We start from the raw sequence: 20137 nt of genomic DNA, 5'->3' as shown, positions 1-20137 counted from the left end.
CTCCCTAACCCACGAGTCCTCAGCACCCTCCACCCTTTCAGCATTCACCACCCCTGCATGTTCCAGGAACAGGCCAGGACCATTTGTATTTAGTCCTTCCTAGAAGCTCCCCCAGCCACATTTGTGTGTCCGCCTCCGTGTCCTTGCTCCCACCTCAGAGACCTTCCCTGGCCACTATCCCTCATCATGCCTTAGGCTAGCAACCATTTGAGCATTTTTGCAGCATTTCTCAGACTTCAAGTTCTCTTACCTACTTGTTGTCACGGTTTTGTGTTTCTCTGACTAGAATGTAAGCCCTTGACAGAAACAGGCTTGCCCCAGGGGCCCCCCTGCCTGCAACACAGACCACTTCAGGTGGAGCTCAATAAATGTGAAGTCAGTTCAGCAGGAAAAGCCTTTGAAAACAAACAACATGGTCATATTTTTAACCTTTTCACCCTAGATTTATAATCGAGTCTTTTTTTTTTTTTTTTTTTTTTAGATTTTGTTTATTTATTTGAGAAAGAGAGAACACAAGAAGGGGAGAGTGTAGAGGGAAGGGGAGAAGCAGACTCCCCTGCTGAGCAGGGAGCCCCACTTGGGGCTCAATCCCAGGACCCCTGAGCCCAAGGCAGGTGCCTGCCTGACTGGACCACCCAGGTCTCCCTAATCGAGTCATTCTTTGCCTGATCCTCCTACTGTGCCATCACACATAGATTCAGCATATTTCCCACATTTGAGAAGGTGTAAAACAAAGTGTCCAGGCAGGATGTTAAAAGCATAACTTGCCACCATTTCTCACAGTGTCTGTCGACAATATCCCACAATGCTGGAGCTCACGAAAACCTATTGCAAGGCCAGGCCTATGCTTATGGGGCTCCAGATTTGTGCCAGGAACTTTGCAGGATTGCTGTGTGACACAGACATCATGCCAATCACGGTCACACATTTTTTTAAAGTTCCTTTTCCATATGCTTTCTGGCCCTTTGACAAACAGGTCAAAAATGTTGAAAGCACAAGGCAAACATCTTGCAGTAAGAGGAGCACCCCCACGGGCGGGAGGAGGCGAGCGTGCGTCTGCAGTCTGGCTCGCGTGCTGTGCGCGCTGGCAGGTCGCCCAGGGCCAGCTCCCTGCCTCGTGTTCCCCGTCGCCGTGAAGTCAGACGCCCTGGCAGGTGACAGACATCCAGATAATTATAAACCCCTGTTCTGCCCTGCTTCCATGATCATGTCTTCTAGCCCTCCTTGTTATCATGTTAGCTTTCTTTGAAACCATGCCGCACAAACAGAAGAGTGCACAGATGGTTTGGCCGGTTCTCAGCACCTCCACGCACCCCTGTGGCCCTCACCCACAGTGGGCGGCCGCACACGACGAGTCCTCAGAAGCCTCCTCACCCAGGGGAAGCACTATTCTCACTCCTGACAGCGGAGAACAGTTTGGCCACAAGAGTTTTGCCGGGGCCTGAATTTTTCTCTTAATAGAGTCATGCAATGTGTAGTCTTTTTCCATCTGGCCTCTCCTCTTCAACATTGTTGGTGAGCTTCATCACACCTTGCGGTGACGGTGGAGCCGTCCTTGCTGAGCAGCAGTCTGCTGTGTGAATGGATATACCACAACTTCTCCATTCCACCACTGATGGACATTTGAGTCGTTTTAGATGTGAGTACATTCAAGGACGCCCTAATGCATGCTCTCGGCGCAGTGTTTCTGGGGAGTGTACGTATACTAAGGACGACAGCGGCTGGGTCCGAGGGTGTGCATGTGGTCAGCGCTCGCGAATGTGAGTGCTCCAAAGTGGTTATACCAGTTTGCACTCCCATCAGCAATGTATTTTCTCTATATGATCAGCATCACTTGGCATTTTCTTCATCATTTTAGCTCTTCGGAGGTGTGTGTACAGGTGCCATTCCCTGTGTTTTAGTAGTTGGCTAAATCTGCATGGTATTGTTACACTAATTATTAGGGTATGGATATTGCTATATTGCTATGGAAAATGAAGAAAAAGCTAAACTTTTAATTTTTTAAAATTTATTTATTTATTGGAGAGAGAGGGTGCGGGGGTCGGGGGAGAAAAGCAGAGGGAGAGGAAGAGAGAAACTTAAGCAGACTCTGTGCTGAGCGCAAAGCCTGCGGGACCCCATCTAACGACCCTGAGATCATGACCTGAGTGGAAAGAAGTCAAGTGTCTGTCATTTAACTGACTGTGCCACATAGGCACTCCAAAAGAGCTAAAGTTTTAAATGCAAAAACAAAAATGACTGATTTTTATATTTTTGACAGAGGGATCATGTGATATCCATCCATACACTGGCAATTTATTTCCTCTAAATGAAAATGGGCAGGTTAATTTATTAAGCCATTGTGCTGTCATTATTGTGCATGTGTGTATACACGTATGTATGTTTATATAGGTAGGTATATATGTACATATATAAATACGTGTGCTCTGTTTGACGTGTATTTATATTATTTCTAGTGCCTCCTGTAGGCTAGACACGGCTCTTCTACCATCGTGAAAAAAAAAAATCACCATATTGATGTAGGTTTCTTTTTAAAATCTTTTGGATATGGTGAACAAATGAGAGGTCCAACAATTGTTATAGGAAAAGAAATATCAGTTTAGTAAAATGTGTCTAATTTGACTAACTGGAATGCTGGATACACAGTCCCAGAATTAACATTAACCTTGACTACATCTGCTCCCCACCTAGCCACCTTCCACACCAGTTAGGTCCCTGAGACATAGGACACAAGAAACTCTGAGAAGCAGACCACATTCCTGCCCAGTTTCTGCCCATGATCTTTCCCTGATGACCCAGCTGATAACCTAGTACTGTCCATGCTCCTTCTTTCATGGTTCTTCAGAGCCTAACCCAGAGCAACATCAGAAAAACTGTTCTTTTCTTCTTCTTCTTCTTCTTCTTCTTCTTCTTCTTCTTCTTCTTCTTCTTCTTCTTCTTTTCTTCTTCTTTTTTTTTTTAAGAGAGGGAGGAAAGGGATAAAGGGGCAGAGGGAGAGAGAGAATCTTAAGCAGCTCCACACTTGGCAGTAAGCCCACTATGAGGCTCAATCTCACAGACCTGAGATCATGACCTGAGCTGAAATCAAGAGTCAGATCCTTAACCAACTGAGCCACCCAGGAACCCCCCTGTTTTTTTCTTTTTAAATAATCTCTATTCCCAACATGGGGCTTGAACTATGAACCTGAGATCAAGAATTGCATGCTCTTCCAGCTGAGCCAGCCAGGCGCCCCAGATAACTTGTGCTTCTTCAGTTCGCCAGCCTTATCTTCATCCAAAATGAAGAAGCATCTTCCAAGCAAGAGCATGATCATCCCAAAGTCAACTCCTTCCCTACCAAGTACCACCTAAAACATTGCCTCAGAAGGAGTGAAAAAGAAAGACCACAGAGGGAGAAAAGGCAGTGGAAAGTCTCTTATAGCTCCTTCCAGAATTTTACCCTTTTTCTAGTGATCCAAGGCCAGAATGGAGGCAGAGTAATGTGGAGACTGCCTTCATAATCCAAAGCTGGAGAGGATAACTAGGGCTGAGACCCATGGAGATAGAAAGGGGATGGATGTGAAAGACATCTTGGGAAGAGACTCTATTTGGCTTTGCCACAAATTAGAAGTGGGAGAAGTGAAGGGTGGCTTCAAGCTTTCTTAACTGGATAGATAGCAATGCTGCCTACCAAGATCAGGACAGGAAGAAAATGGGTAGGTTTATCCATGAAAATAAGTTTGAATTTGTATATTAATTTTTCCATGTTGCAAATATGTTGTCATGTTTTTTTTTCTATAATTTGCCACAATTAGCTCATACATTCTTGTTAGAGGGACTTTTCCTTGCTGAGAAACACTAAGACACTGGCAGAAATTCTCATGCAAACTGTTAATGACTGACACATTCCTTAATGATTTGAAAATTCTTTAAAGCAGCCCCATAGACCAAGATTTTCATACGCGTTTCCGAGGTGTCCCTGAGCTAAGTTATCATTGGGAATGTGCCCATCTACAATCTCCTTTAGAAATTCCCATGATCTCCTGGGATAAGGAAAGTCCAGGATGAAGACTTCAGTCAGTACTTGCAAAATGTTAATTGTTGTTTGGTATTAAGAAAGAACAAGTTAAAACATGTAAAACTGATTAACTTCCTTTAGATCATACTCTTATTATTTCTGATATTTCCCAAAAACAGTCGTAAACGTTGGGTCATACAATATGTCCATTTAGTAACAGAAAAGAAGAGAAAGACATTACAATTATAGTCTTAAGCTTGGCGGCAGGTAGACAGAGGAGTAAAGATTTCCATTCAGAGTCACTGCAAAGCAGATGGTAACACACTTAATGTATTTTTTTAAGAGGTGAGGACTTGTGTAAGCATCCATCTGGAGGTAATTATAATTCTAAAATGTCTATTGTTATCAGTAAGCTTTCAGTTGACTCCCCCTTCTAGAACAATGAACTAGCTTTTTCTTAAAATAGCCCCCAAATTATTCAGACTACAAAACCAAAGGAAGAAATTTTTGAAAACTCATAGTTTTGCACAGAGGAAGAATGAAGATCTCCCACCAGCCTACGAGCTACTAAAAATTGTCAGCTCTCCATGCCTTATAAAGTGGAAGATACAGCTCTGCTTAGAGTTTTGGTCCATTTGAAGTCAGTGCAAGTAACTTCTAGATCTTCATTAATTAATATTTCATGAGGTGGAGTGGGTTGGACTTCTTTCTGGTGATGACTGTACCCCAGGGTAATGTGCCGACATTCCCTCAAACTTGAAACTTTTATTGCGGGAACCAGCTAAACAGAATAGAAACATCACTGTGGACCTGGGTTCACCTTATTTCCCAGCAGCTAATAATAACAGGTGGAAGCCTTTAGGCAGGTGGTGCGTTTGATGGTGACTTATTTAGCATCAGGCAATCTGGTGTTAACACTTGGACTCTGTGACTCAGAGAAAGCTGTGTTCACCTGTGTTCACCTGTGTTCACCTGTGTTCACCTGTGTTCACCTGTGGTGGTTTTCAGACCAAGTAGCTAAACCCAGGAAGTTTTCAGGAGGGGAACGGTCCCTGCTGATTTCAGTTGGTCTGTTTTTCAAACTCCCTGATGTAGATTCTTGAATGAGAGAGCCTTCCTGTGGCTTAGCCAGCCTCAAAGCCAAACACCCTCAGAATCAACCCCCTTCAGGTCTTGGAAGCCCGGTGCTCGTCATACCCGATGTGCACCTCCCTCCAGCCTATGTAAGGACACATTCCCCTTTCCCCAGCCTGTTCACTCGATTCTAACAGTTGTTCAGAAGTTAGGTCCCATCTGAGTGGGACCTGGATCTTTCCCCTGCCCCCTGCACGTGAGCACCCAACTTTCAGAACTAGTACGTGCAGAACCTGCAGAAGGCTCACACTCAGCCCTCTGCCACATGGCCGTGGAGCACACCGTGGATGTGCTTGCCCTGTGGCAGGGTCAAAAGGTGGTATCTGTGAAAAATCAGGCTGCATCCGGGACAAAATAATGTTAGGAAATGTTTTTCCAGCCTATAGAAACTTAAAAAGCAAGGAAGACCAAAATCAGGATAAAATTAAGAGCAAATTCTGCTAAGTACTGAGAAATATTATTGCAGAACAGGGAAATGAGTGTGTCTCTTGAGGTGGCAGCACAGAAAATATTCCTCGAGCATAACCTCCTTTCCTCTTTTTTTTTTTTTTTAAATTCATGAGAGACACACAGAGAGAGAGAGAGACGCAGAGACACAGGCAGAGGGAAAAAGCAGGCTCCATGCAGGGAGCCCAACGTGGGACTCGATCCCGGGTCTCCAGGATCACACCCGGAGTGGAAGGCAGATGCTCAACAACGGAGCCACCCAGGCGTCCCACCTCTCTTCCTTTGAGGCGGATGGGTGCCTCTGGCAGTGGGAGCTTAGCAAGCAGTGCGAGATCCAGGAACAGAAGTGGCTCACGAGGAAGAGACCTCTGTTCCTGGCACAAACTCAATCATTTGAACAGGCTCAAAAAAATATCGGGGGAGGGGTGCCTGGGTGGTCACTGGGCTAAGCGTCTGCCCCTGTCACCCAGCTCATGCGGCACTCTCTCCCTCTCCCTCTCTCAAATAAATAAAACATTTTTAAAAATATTGGGAGACATTTTTAAAAATATCGGGGGACAGAGAGAGCATGACAGAAAAGAAGGTACAGTCCACGTGCAACAGTGTAGTGCCAAGGACTTAACACTTATTTGTAGTCAACCTAGTACAGTTGGTATATTTGGAATTACTAAGGCTATAAAATACCAGAAATAGTTCTCTGTCTTCACCTCCCACCCGTTTTGACTTCATTAGTAACCTCTTCAGTGTGAAAACAAAGAAAGGGGAAAACTCAAACCAGTTGTTTCTGCAACACATGGCAAGGAAGGTGTACTGGGAATGACTGGGCTGATGGGTGGTGAGGATGCGAGGAGTCCTGTGCTGTGCACCCACCCCATTCCCACTCTTCTTTATCTCAGATAAGGGGGCTGCAGAACAGTTCCTTGTGCTCATAAATCACCTTTCTTGTGAAACATTTGATGTTTTCAATGTGTTGACAGCCTTCTTACCTATATTACAATGTAAAGAATCTTTCCAAAATATTTGGGGGCACTGAGTGGCTCAGTTGGTCAAGAGTCTGCCTTCAGCTCAGGTCATGATCCCAGAGTCCTGGAATCAAGTCCTGCATGGGGATCCCTGCTCAGCAGGGAACCTGCTTCTCTCCCTCTGTCTGCTGCTCCCCCTGCTTGTGCTCTCTCTCTCTGACAAAAAATTTTTTAAATGTATCTTTAAAAAAGAAAAAAATCTTTCCTAAATATTTAAAGAGTCAGATATTGGTTTGGGAGGTAATGATTCTGCTGTGAGTCAAGTGACCAGACTATTGGGTTCGTCCAGCCAATGACATTATGATGCCAGAAAATGAATGGAAAATTCTAGAGGTGGCTTTGTACTATATTATTTCATTTATATGGCATTCTGGAAAATGTAAAACTAAAGGTAAGTAAATCTACATCTTTTTAAACCTTGAATAAAGTTACCCAAAATCACACTATATTCAAAAGTGGTGAAGTCCTAGAGGCCACGTTTTCTAATCAATGCAAATATATATATAAGCCACCTAACTCTTGGAAATGAACAAGGGGTAGTGGAAGGGGAGGTGGGCCGGTGTTTGGGGTGACTGGGTGATGGGCACTGAGGGGGGGCAATTAGCGGGATGAGCACTGGGTGTATATGTTGGCAAATTGAACTCCAATAAAAAAAAGTTTTTTTAAATAAATTGAAAAAAAAATATATATAAGCTCATGACAGGCCACTCAAGAAATTAAAAAGAAACTTCTGAAAAACCTTGGATAAAAAGAAATCTGAGTTTAAATTAGGTCTGAGCTCCTTGTTAACCAGTAGTGCCACACATCAAAACTCATAGTTACAATCAAAGCAGTAATTGGATAAACATGTGTAGACCAAACTACATTAATTAGAAAACAGCAATGATGGAAAATAAACTAAAAATTTAGTGCCAGAGGTGAGAAAACTAACAAAGTAGTCTTCAAGAAAGATAAATACAGAATAATGGAAATGAAAACAAACTGATGAAATTCACAGTGATTAAAAATAAAAGTTATTTTACCAGCAAAAACACATTTGAGAATAGCAGAGATTACAATTTAGGACAGGCAAGCCAGCAAAAACCCAGAGGCTAGTCTAACAAAAGAGAGTAATTTTATGGAGAAGTTGGAAGTTGGGGAGGGGTGGTTTTGTAGAAAAGTCCACTTGAGAAAAGCAAGAGTCCAGGGTGATGAGGGTTTCTCATTGGCCCAGTTGCTGGGTAGTTGATTTCTTCTGGAGATGCAATGCGTATCTTTTCCTGTTGTGGCCTGTAATTGATTTTTCTTTTCTGTTTGAAGATCTTCTGTTGGGGTCTCTAATTGGCAGTGCTTCCTGTAATTGACATCAACTGGTAAGGGGTGAGAGCTCCCCCCTCTGGTCTCCCCACTCCATGTTAGTAAGGTTTCCCGTAATTAATTTTCATACACTCATGATCCATAATGGAGTGCTGCCCAAAGGGAGTCAAGAGCCAAGATTTGTTAAAGAAAATGGAACTCAGAAGCTGTTCCATTTGGGATTTCGGATTTTGGTTTCCTTCAAGGGAATCTGTCCTCCCAAATTCCTCATATATTTAACTTTCAGGCCCCTGAATGTCCCCTGATGGCAGGATCATTTCCTAAGAATTGCTAGGGATGATTTTGATTTTATGCCCTCTAAGGTTCTTGGTTCTTCTTCATTGGGGATCTTGTCTATGAGTCTATACCCTTGTCTATGATTCTAACAGGAGCTCGGCCTTAGGCCTTAAGAGATAAGATTTTTTTTTCATACATTACTTGATATGTCATCATATTCCCAATATGTAATTCAAAAATGGCTGTTTTCAAAGTTTAGAAACTGTAATGAAAAAAATAAACAGCTATTAATGGAATCTAAGCACCAAGTTTAACAAAAAAAAAAAAAACTTTTCTGGGCTAATTATAGTTACGTTAAATTTTTTTCGAACAAGATACTCTTTTGATTCCAAATTAGTAAAAGATTGTGATCAAGATTAAGAGTTTGCTTTGGCTTTTGCTTGAACTTTGAAAAAATTCTCTTAAATGCCAGGATCCTAGGTATTTGGAAAAGTCATATTTGAGTAGAATTATTTTTGGTTAAGATCTGAATATTTAATAAATTGCCAACCTCTATTATTCCCGTTTCCTCAAGCTGATTTTTAAATGCCATAAATTATAGAATAAAGCATCTGACATTGGTTTTGCATTCACACAACCTTTCCAGCAAAGGGAAGCTAGTTACTGGGGCATTATGCCTGTGACATGCTTGAGTCATCCCCACAGACATAAGTGATGCCCAACAGTCTATGCCAGACACTCGCCAGAAGAAGAAGACAATAGCAATAATAAGGAAGCTCTAAGTCCATGTTATTTAGAAAGAACAAATGGAGGCTGGGAGGATGGGGTAATTGGGTGATGGGCATTAAGGAGACAACGTGATGTAATGAGCACTGGGTGTTCTATGTAATTGATGAATGACCGAACTCTACATCTGAAACTAATGATACACTATAAAATATGATTAAGAAAAAGAAAGGACAAATGGAAATAAAATGTGTACAGCGTTCTCCCACAAATATGGTGAGGCAAAGGAAAAAAGATACATGAAGCTAGTTTGGCTAATCAGATCATATGCCAGTATCTAAAAGGACTGAGCCAATTAATACATACCAATGGCATATTTTAAAAATCTTATAAATAGATAGTATTCATTTAATATATGTTTTTAGGCCTCGTATTAATCAGCTATCACAATGAAAAATTCTCTACAAATATTTAGTGACACCAAATATGCAACTCTCCCATAAGCAATTACACATTTGTCCTTTAAACAGCAGACAGTAATTTAAAGCAAATCATCTGACAGTGATAAGATGACTATTAATAATGAGTTTCAGTAAATTTGCAAACTAGGTGAAATGGATGAGTTTTTTAAACAGGAGATGAAAAATACCATATTGACTCAAAGAAAGGAGGATAATGAAAACAAATCAAGGAAGAAATTGAAGACATAGTTAACAAGCCACTCTTGAGAGATTTCAGTAATTTTGCAGGCAATCTCTGCAAGTCCTCAGGAAAAAAATAATTTCCTAATAAAGATACATAGGGGTGCCTGGGTGGCTCAGTCAGTTGGGTGCCAGACCCTTGGTTTCAGCTCATGATCTCCAGGTCATGAGATCAAGCTCCATATCAGCTTCATGGAGCTGCTTCAGATTCTCTCTGTCCTTCTCCCTCTGCCCTTCCCACTCTGTCTTTCTCTCAAATAAATTAATTAAATCTTTAATCTTAAAAAAAGATTGATTTTTTAAAACTCTTTATAAATATTACCAAATCAATTTCAGCAGTATAATAGAAGAATAACTATCTTATAGGTGGCTCAGTCGCTTGAGCGTCTACCTTCAGCTCAGGTCATGATTGTAGGGTCCTGGGATCGCACTCTGCTTTGGTGGGGAGCTTTCTCCTCCCTCTGTGCCCTGCTCCCCTTCTAGTGCTCTCTCTGTCTCATAAATAAATAAACAAACAAAATTTTTTTTTTTTAAAAAAGAGGGGCACCTGGGTGGCTCAGTGGTTGAGCATCTGTCTTTGGCTCAGGTTGTGGTCCCCGGGGTCCTGGGATTGAGTCCCGCATCAGGCCCCCTGCATGGAGCCTGCTTCTCCCTCTGCCTATGTCTCTGCTTCCCTCTCTGCATCTCTCATGAATAAATAAATTTAAAATCTTTTTTTTAAAAAAAGAATAACCATCTTTTAGACCCGAGAAGAGTTTTTCCAATAAGATAAAGGTGATTCAAAATTTAAAAATTGGGGATCCCTGGGTGGCACAGCGGTTTGGCGCCTGCCTTTGGCCCAGGGCGCGATCCTGGAGACCCGGGATCGAATCCCACATCAGGCTCCCGGTGCATGGAACCTGCTTCTTCCTCCGCCTGTGTCTCTGCCTCTCTCTCTCTGTGAGTATCATAAAAAAAAAAAAAAAAAAATTTAAAAATTCATTAACTTGTTTCATTAACTATTCAAAGGAGGAAATTCATATTCTTAACAGACACATATTCTCAATAGATATTTTAATTGATAGAGTTCAATATTTTAAAAAGTTTTGTTTTGTTTTTATTGAAGTTCAATTTACCTACATATAGTGTAACACCCAGTGCTCATCCCATCAAGTGCCCCCCTCAGTGCCCGTCACCCAGTCACCCCATCCCCCAACCCACCTCCCGTTCTGCAATCCTTTATTCATTTCCCAGAGTTAGGAGTCCCTCTCTAATTTTTACCATTCAGTTCCCCTCCTTTCCCTTATAATCCCTTTCACCATTTCTTATATTCCCCGTATGAGTGAAACCATAATATGATTTTCCTGCTCTGGTTGATTTACTTCACTCAGCAGAATACCCTCCAGTTCCATCCACCTTGAAGCAAATGGTGGGTATTCATCCTTTCTGGTGGCTGAGTAATATTCCATTGTATATAAATGTTTTAAAGAAAAATTTCAAACAAGTATACTTAAATGTAGAGAGGAAGGTGGTGCCTGGGTGGCTCAGTCGGTTAAACGTCCAATTCTTGATTTCAGCTCAGGTCATGATCTGAGGGTCGTAAGATGGAGCCCCATGTCAGGCTCATGCTGGGCCTGGACCCTGCTTAAGATTCTTTCTCCCTGGGATCTCTGGGTGGCGCAGCGGTTTGGCGCCTGCCTTTGGCCCAGGGCGCGATCCTGGAGGCCCGGGATCGAATCCCACGTCAGGCTCCCGGTGCATGGAGCCTGCTTCTCCCTCTGCCTGTATCTCTGCCTCTTTCTCTCTCTCTGTGTGACTATCATAAATAAATAAAAATTAAAAAAAAATTAAAAAAAAAAAGATTCTTTCTCCCTCTCTTTCTCCCCTCCCCTCAGTTTATGAGCTTACTATCTTAAAAAGTATAGAGAGGAAGGTATAACAAAGTCCCTGTGTTAATGACACAATTATCAACATTTTGTTAATATTTAATATTCAGATTTTTATTAACACGTTTTGCCTTTTCTCACACTCTCCTATTCCACCATGGCTCAGCAGGGCATAAATCCTCAAGACTAACTACTGCCTCCACTGAACACTCCAGCACCTCATAAATGAGTGAAAACCATCTATCCATTTAGAAATTTTGGAACTGAGAGGGGGATATAGGTTGCTCGTAGATGTTATAGGAATAGCATATAGTTTTTTGTTTATCTGAAGTTTTAAATGATTCAGAAGGTCAGAATTACTGAACTGAATGTAAGATTTCCAAGAAATCATACAAGAAATTCTCATATTAAACAGAAGAAAAATTAAATGGATTATGTTATGAGGCCAAGTTGAAACTCTATAAAGATAAACTGAACATGGAACACTGAGAAAAGAAAGGAATTATAAGTGAGGAAAGTGGTTAACAACCATGATTTGTCCAAGAAATACCAAAAGACCGTAATCATCAAGCATTATTCAATGTGGAAGAACAAACTAGAAACATTACAACTGTATACAGTACTGTAAATTGTAATGCAATCTCAGCAACATGCACCTCTCCTATTGATTGATAAAAGACTGTTCAAAAGAAGACAATATCTTTTATATATATAATCCTTTCAGGAACCATCAATAAGGTGTAAGTCCAGCAATAGGTGTACGTATAAGCAAGTTGTGTACATCTAGATAATGAACTGCTGCTCAGAAATTTTTAAAAAGGAATGAATGATTGATATACATAACCATCATAAAATAATCATGCTGGGTAAAGGAAGCCAGACAAAAAAGATTCCATTTGTATAAAATTCTTTAAAAATTCAAATTAACATATGGTGGGAAAAAGCAGATCGGTGATTGCTAGAGCAGGCAGGAGCAGGAGAGAAGGGCAAGAGGGATTCCCAAGGGGTGTGAGGAAACTTGCAGTGGATGATGTGGTCTTGACTGTTGTGGTGGTAGTCTCACAGGTATGTTAACATGCCAAAGCTTATCAAATTATACCCTTTAAATAGCATGTGCAGACTCTATGCTTGTTACACCTCAATAAAGCTGTTCTCAAAAATGTGTAAGAACAGACTTTGATGACATTTGTCTTTCACTTCGGAGAATATATTTAGTCATGAACAACTGTGTGATGTTCTCTCAGGGTTTGCTCACTAAACCATTAAGTCTTCCTGGGGTTTACAAAGAATGAGGTGTGTACAAGCAAATAAAATAAGTTAACTAATAAGCAGGGGTGGGAGGCCTGGGTGGCTCAGTCAGTTGGGCAGCTGACTCTTGGTTTCAGCTCAGATCATGATCTCATGGTCCTGGGATGGAGTCTGGTATCAGATTCCATGCTGAGTGCTTGAGATTCACTCTCCCTCTCCCTCTGCCCCTCCCCTACTCACACTCTCCATCTCTCTGTAAAATAAATTGATTAATTAATTAAATAAATAATGGACACAACTTGTTTTGTATTATGTAAACAATAGAAGAAAATGTGTTTAACTCCATAAAATTACCTTCTCCCAGAAACCTCCAGCACACATCACACATATGGGCAAAGTGCTATGAGTCTTCTCATAAAGTCATGAAGAAGCCCAAGGTACCAAAAAGTACTACTACTTTTCAATAATTACAGAACTTCCTGGCCAATGAAATAAGACCAAGGAGAGGAAAGATACTGTACTTGGAAAGGTACAGAAGGTAAACCAACAAGTGTGACTATTTATAGACAGTATGATCATCCACCTAGAAAACCCAAGGGGATCAGTAGAAAGACTACTAGAATTAATAAGAGAATTCAGCAGGGAGGCCAGATATAGTAGCCTCCCTATACACCAAAATAACTACTTAGAAACTTGAAGCAGAGAAGTATTTACAAAAGCAGCAAAAAAAGACCTATAAAATACTCAGAAATAAACCTATCAAAAATATGCAAGACCTGTTTGAGTAAAGCCTTTCAAATACACAGGGGGGGCTCTGAATGAACATATATTGCACGTACTGATTGGGAAGACCCAGTGTTGCAAAGATGTTAGAAAAGTAGTCCCTTGAAACTCATTGACATTCCCACGTCACAATCCTTCCTTCTTCTGAGAAGCTATTGGGATCTTTCTTTTTAATGAGGCAAGTTGCATCAGTATCTCTTAGGAAATAACAATCACCTGGAGGCATCTCCTGCTCCAGCCTCTTTGTTTGGAGATTGTGCCCGCTTGTCCTTGCCCCTCAGTGTCCTGAATGAAGTGAAACAATCATTAGTCTGCATCTCTACTGCAAGGCCACAGATGCCCAGGAAGAAGCCCAGGTTTCTACCTCAGGGGCATTAAAAGGGGCTTGTCTCCCAGTGGTGCCATAAAACATGGCTGTGAGTTGAACAAAAGTCTCTGTCTCCACCCTTTGGACAAGTGAGCCACCCCAGTGCCAGCATCCTGGACTGCTTGGGCTGGACACTGGACAGGAGTTCTGAGCGTTGTTCCCGTTGTGGGAAAGCACAGTGAATGCTTGGCCGCGTCTCTCTTGCAGTCCTGGAATACGTCCTGGCATAATTAAATAAAAGGGCTACTCCAGAGGGGTCATCCTGATTTGGCAGGTACTAAAACAGATGTCATTTCTCATAAATACATCTATAAATTCAATGTAGTCCTACTCAAAATCCCAACATGGAATTTCTGGACCTTGAAAAGCTGATTCCAAAATTCAACTAGATGGAAAAAAAAAAAAAAACAGACACAAACAGCCAAAAACAATTTTTTAATTTGTGAAGAGAATTTTACCTACCCGATATAAAAACCCATACTAAAACTCTAGTAATTAAAGTCCAATAGAACCTAAGAATCAGTAATAGTTGGAAGAGAGAAACCTAGTGTTGGGATGGAATACCACATCCAGAATTTAATCCCAAAGTCCTATTTAAGGTTCTTTGATGTAGCTTTGGTATTTTTGCTTTTACTTCACCAGCAATTGAATAATAGTATCAAGTGTAAAAGTGCACTGGATGATTCCTCCTTCTTGTGCTGCTTCAGCCATTCCGTGGTCTTTCAGAAAAAGAGGAGGTTGATGGACAGAGACCTTGTTTGCAATGACTTGCTCTCCACTGAGGTAGGCGAGGGTGACTGTCCCTGCTGATGGCAGGGCAGATCAGAGCAGGCCACGGGTCACAGCCCTTCCTTGCTTCCTGGGAGTGACTGAGCCACAGGACCTAACTTCAGGTCCACATACAGAGTCGGGAAACATCTTCAAGGTTTCAGAGCAAGTTAAGACTTGAACCTACCAGGGGCACCTGGGTTGAGCTGCTGCCTTTGGCTCAGGTTGTGATCCCGGGGTCCTGGGATCGATCCCTGCATTGAGCTCCCCACAGGGAGCCTGTGTCTCTGCCTCTCTCTCTGTGTGTCTCTCATGAATAAATAAATTAAATATCAAAAAAGACTTGAACCTGTCAGTGGGGTCTCAGAACCTGGCCGCCCCCCCCCCCCCCCCCCAGGAGTTCCATTCTTCCTCTTAGGACATTTCCTCTTACCGCCTTGTTAGTGCACTTGCCTTCTCGGCCTGGCTTCCTCCCAGATGCCTGCTCCGGCCTTGGGGGCATCCCTGACTCAGCTGCCACCTGCCGCTGCTCCCCGCAGTTCCACCCAGCGGGAACCCAGGGCTGAGGAATGGGCCTGGGTCCTCAGTAGAGGACCAGATGTCCTCAGTAGGTGATGGCAGCATCTGATTGCTCTCCTGACCTCGAAGCGCCCTAGGGCAGGGACACGCCGTCATCCTATCCACAGAGCTTGGCAGATGCCAGACGCGAACCGTTGCCTCCAGTAATGGACTCTGAGCGCCACATGTTGCCAGAATTCGCAGAAATGGCCTGGAGAGAGGCCCCTTGCGTTTTCGCAGCCATCCAGACAGCAGCCTCTCCTGCGTGTGGTGGTAACCGGCCCCCCTTTCGCTTGCACTGTTGCAGCCCATGGGATCTGAGCGGCCGGAGATGCGGACACGGCAGATGCCTGCAGCCCCGAAGACCGCCGGCTCCACGCCAGGCCCGCCCGGAGCAGGGGGGCGCGGGGCCAACGCCTGCTGCTTCTGCTGGTGCTGCTGCTGCAGCTGTTCCTGGTAAGATCGGGGCTTCTCCCGTGCGCTTCTCAATGGGAAATGGTACCCCTGGGGAGGCCCAGCTTAGGATTAATTCTCTAAGTGTTTTTTATTTTATTTTATTTTTTAATATTTATTTGAGGTAGAGAGCATGGGTGGGAGGGCAGAGGTGGAGGGAGAGAATCTCAAGCAGACCCCGCTGAGCATGGAGTCCAATGTGGGCCCAAACTCAACGGCCTGGACTGAGATCATGACCTGAGCTGAAACCATGAGTCAGACACTTAACCGACTGTGCCACCCAGGCTCCCCCATATGTACCTTTTGAACAACTACCATATGCCTGGCACACTGATTTGGGACCTTGAAGAACAGCAACACCACACACACACACACACACACACACACACACACACACACTCACGAAGAGGCTCTGTATTCTAGCTCTCAGGGGACTTCTATTCAAATCCCTGAAATCAGGGTGGTGTGTTAAACAGCTAAAGGAGAGTCTAAGGCCATTGCTGATCAAATGATAATATTTGGGCAGAAATGACAACTAGGTGGTTAGAAAGGAGTGAACTCAAGGCAGTCTACTTGGTAACAAAGGTTCTGTAAAGGAGTTAGGATTTAAGGTGGCTCTTAAAAGTTAAGGTGAGGTAGAGGAGCCTGGATCTTATCTTCTGTTTTTCTTTTATTAATTTCATGTTTTAATAAAGAAAAATGGCAAAATATATGCTTAACAGAGAGAAGAATATAAAAATATGGGCTAACTTACTGGTACTGGAAGATACACAATCTTTGCTTCATAAGAGAGATACACAATTTGGAAAATATCCTTGACTGTCAAGGTCTGGAGAAATGTGTATAGTTTACACCTAAAAATCATAGGAATGTTAGGTGGCATTTCTGAAATCTTGGCTATGAAAAGTGCTTAGTGCCCACCAAATGTGTGCCTAACTTTAGGCAATTACATTATTGGATATTGGGCACCTGGGTGGCTCAGTCAATTAAGTGTCCACCTTTGGGTCAGGTCATGACCTCAGGGTCCTGGGATCGAGTCCCACAGGGCCTCAGCCGGGATTCTGCTTCTCCCTCTGCCCCCACCCCTGCATATGCATGTTCTCTCTCTCTCTCTCTCTCCCTCTCTCTCAAAAATAAAATCTTAGAGAAGGGTTTTTAAAAATTATTCTATATTTATGTAGGCTTGGCCACAAGTTGGACCAAGATCACTCTCCAGTAGAGAAGACCAGGTGATAGTGCAGCTCTCAAGAACAGTGACAGGGGCAGCCTGGCTCAGCGGTTTAGCACCGCCTTCAGCCCAGGGCCTGATCCTGAAGACCCAGGATCAAGTCCCATGTCAGGCTCCCTGCATGAGCCTGCTTCTCTCTCTCTCTCTCTCTCTCTCTCTCTCTCTCTCTCCCTGTGTCATGAATAAATAAATACAATCTTAAAAAAAAAAAAAAAGAACAGTGACAGGACTGTTGTAAATGGGGTGAAACAGGTGGAGGCTGAAATTAAATGTCCAGGAAAACTTGATCTCTTGCTTGATTTGAGCTACTGTTAACTTCCAAGAAGTTCCTATCTGATGGATGGGACTCAGCAATACAACACACCAAGGACTGATGGGATCATGATGGTGGGTGTTTGGCCTGTTCAGAACAAAATCCCAGACACAAGCAGGAATATGGGGGATGTGGGACTGGCAGGAGCCAAGCGGTCTGACTCAAGGCAGGGCTTCAGCCCCGAGTAGGAATCTGAAGGATTCAACAGAAAACTGGAAGAGAGGCACAAGTTGGCATACCCTGCATATGTGGGGTCCAGGACCCACCCAACACAGTGGGTGAAGGGATTTCACTCTAGCAGAGTCTTTCACTCTGCTAATCAGTCTCAGTGAGACAGTGAGAGAGAGATGGTTGTGTGAGAGAGATGCGGAGATATTCAGGTGTGGGTGAAACTCCTGTTTACCCCCTCCCTTCTCTACTGCCTTAAAGGGACACAGGAGGCTGTGACCTGAACAGTGTCGGGGACTGATGGTGTGAGCATAGCCGGTGGTGGCATGCTGTTACCAGAGCAGACTCCTTCCACTGGCACCAACTATGGTGAATAAATTATAAAACTACGTTTAGCCACCCTCATCAGAGCCAACACTCCTGCAGCACATCCTGTGTGCGTATGTAACAGACAACAGGGTTATGAGAAACAATGTTGAACTGTTACCGTGTACCCCTGGCACTAATATAACACTGTATATTAATTATACTTCAATTAAAAGAACACAATAGAGCAATGTCATCAGAGAACTGGAGAAAAATAATGGAAAACTTAATCAATCTCAAATTCAAGAGTGTGGGTTAAGACAAGACATTTTCAGACATACAAAGACCAAGAAAGCTGTCTTCAGACCTTCCCTTAAAAGCACTAAGAAAGAATGTACTTCAGGAAGAACAAGTGAACCCACAGGGTAGTCATGGGAAACAAGTAACAATCATGGACACAGAATGGAATGGATCAAATATAGCTATAAAACATATTTGATTTGTGCTAATAAGTGTAAATCTAAAGTTGTAAACAATATGGTAGTGATAGACAAATCAAATAATTTCTGATTTAGGAAAAAATTACATTTTCTTTCCAAATTAATGGCATTCTTGAATAGCCAGAAGTATAACAGAGACTTTCCACATCAATGGAAGATCACAGAAACATGGAAAACTATCAACATATGACAAAAGTGGTTTTAACAAGAGAGAATGAACTATTCTATGAATGCCAAGATACTTGGAGTTAGGGTGACTAGCTCATTCCACTTGCCCAAGACTGTCCTGGTTTTAGCACTATCAGAGAACCCATGAGTCCCAGGCAAACTCGGGAAGTGGGTCACCCTACCTGGTATCCAAATCCAAAAAATACTTCTATTCCTATATTGCAGCACATACAAAACCCAGTCTCTCCCTACACCCCTACACCCCACCCCACCCAAAATGAAGATCAATTCCAGATGGTTTAAAGGCCTAAATGTGAGTAGCCAAGAATAAATACAGGATAATATATTTCTGATTTTGGCATTGGGAAGAATTACTTTTTAAAAAGATTCACAAATAGGACTATATTAAAATATAAAAATGTGTCTAACAAGAGAAAAAGAAACATACTCTATACAACGACTTGTGCATGAATATGTATAGCAGTCACTAGCCAAAAAGTGGAAGCAACCCAAAGGTCCATCAACTGATGGATAAACAAAATGTGGTGTATCCATACAGTGGAATATGATTTGACCATAAAAGGAGTGAAGTCTTGAAACTGCTAAAACATGGATGAACCTTGAAAAGATCATGCTGAGTGAAAGAAGCCAGACACAGAAGACCACATACCCTATGATTCCATTAATGCAAAACATCTGGAATAAATTCACAGAGACAAAAAGTTGATAGCAGTCGCCTCGGCCTGGGGGAATGGGAGTTGGTGCTGATGTGTATAGTTTCATTTTGCAGTGATAAAATGTTCTAAAATTGTGGTGATGGTTGCACAATTGTGTGAGTATACTAAAACTAGTGACTTGTACCATTTAAATTGTGAGTTTACGGTGTGCGATTTTTATCTGAATAAAACTATTTTTAATATGGTTCAGCAAAAAATCGGAAGTAAAATGAACACATAGAACATACTGAGAGAAGATGATTACAAGACATTAGCAAACAAAGAATATAAACCTAGAACACACAAAGAAAGAACTTCAGGAGATGAATAAGAAAATAATAACCAAAAGAAAAATAAGCAAAGGAAATGAAACAGAAAAGAATCTACTTGTGCTCCTATAAACAAGGATCAGATACATGAGAGTTAAATATACTCCACCTAAATATAATACTCTACCTTAAAAAAACCTCTTGCACACAAGCAAAAGGAGATATGTATGAGAGGATTCACTGAAGCATTAATCTGATTGAGAAAAATTGAAAATGTCTCTAATGTGCATGAACAGGAGAATGGATAAATATATCGCAGTGTAGTTACACAATGCAGTACCATACAGCATTTAAATACATGTGCTGGAGGGAAAAAGAATATAAGTTGTGGGGTGCCCGGAGAGCTCAGTCAGTTAAGCATCCGACTCTTGATTTTGGCTCAGGTCACATCTCAGGGTCGTGGGATCGAGCCCCACCTCAAGCTCCGTGCTCAGCATGGAGTCTGCTTGGGATTATATCTCTCCCCTTTCCCTCTCCACTCAAAAGCATACAGCTTTTGAGATTTTTCCATGTTGATAATACCTACTAGAGTGGGTTTTTTTTTTTTAATTTTATTTATATACTTGAGAGAGAGAGAAGAAAAACAGCAGGAGTCAGGGGAAGAGGCAGAGAGAGAGGGAAAAGCAGATCCTCCACCAAGCAGGGAGCCTGACTTGGAGCCCGATGCCAGGCTCGATCCCAGGACCCCCAAGATTATGGCCCAAGCCAAAGTCAGATGCTTAACCAACTGAGCCACCCAGGTGCCCCCCTAGTAAAGCCAATTTTTAA

At 42.4% G+C, this 20137-nt stretch overlaps 1 protein-coding gene across 7 annotated transcripts in view; it reads left to right on the top strand.

The window, feature by feature from the left end:
- Window positions 1-20137, top strand: part of RGS20 (regulator of G protein signaling 20) — an 81535-nt gene that overhangs the window by 45390 nt on the left and 16008 nt on the right. For all 7 annotated transcript variants that reach the window (XM_026011430.2, XM_072734720.1, XM_026011439.2 and 4 more), the window contains one exon: window positions 15496-15644. In XM_026011430.2, coding sequence (XP_025867215.2) covers window positions 15496-15644 — 149 coding nt within the window. The remainder of the gene's footprint in view (window positions 1-15495; window positions 15645-20137) is intronic.

Source organism: Vulpes vulpes, chromosome 13 (genome assembly GCF_048418805.1).
Source record: "Vulpes vulpes isolate BD-2025 chromosome 13, VulVul3, whole genome shotgun sequence".
NCBI lineage: Eukaryota > Metazoa > Chordata > Mammalia > Carnivora > Canidae > Vulpes > Vulpes vulpes.
Note: the sequence above shows the minus strand (reverse complement) of the source record. Positions and strands in the feature narration are given on the sequence as shown.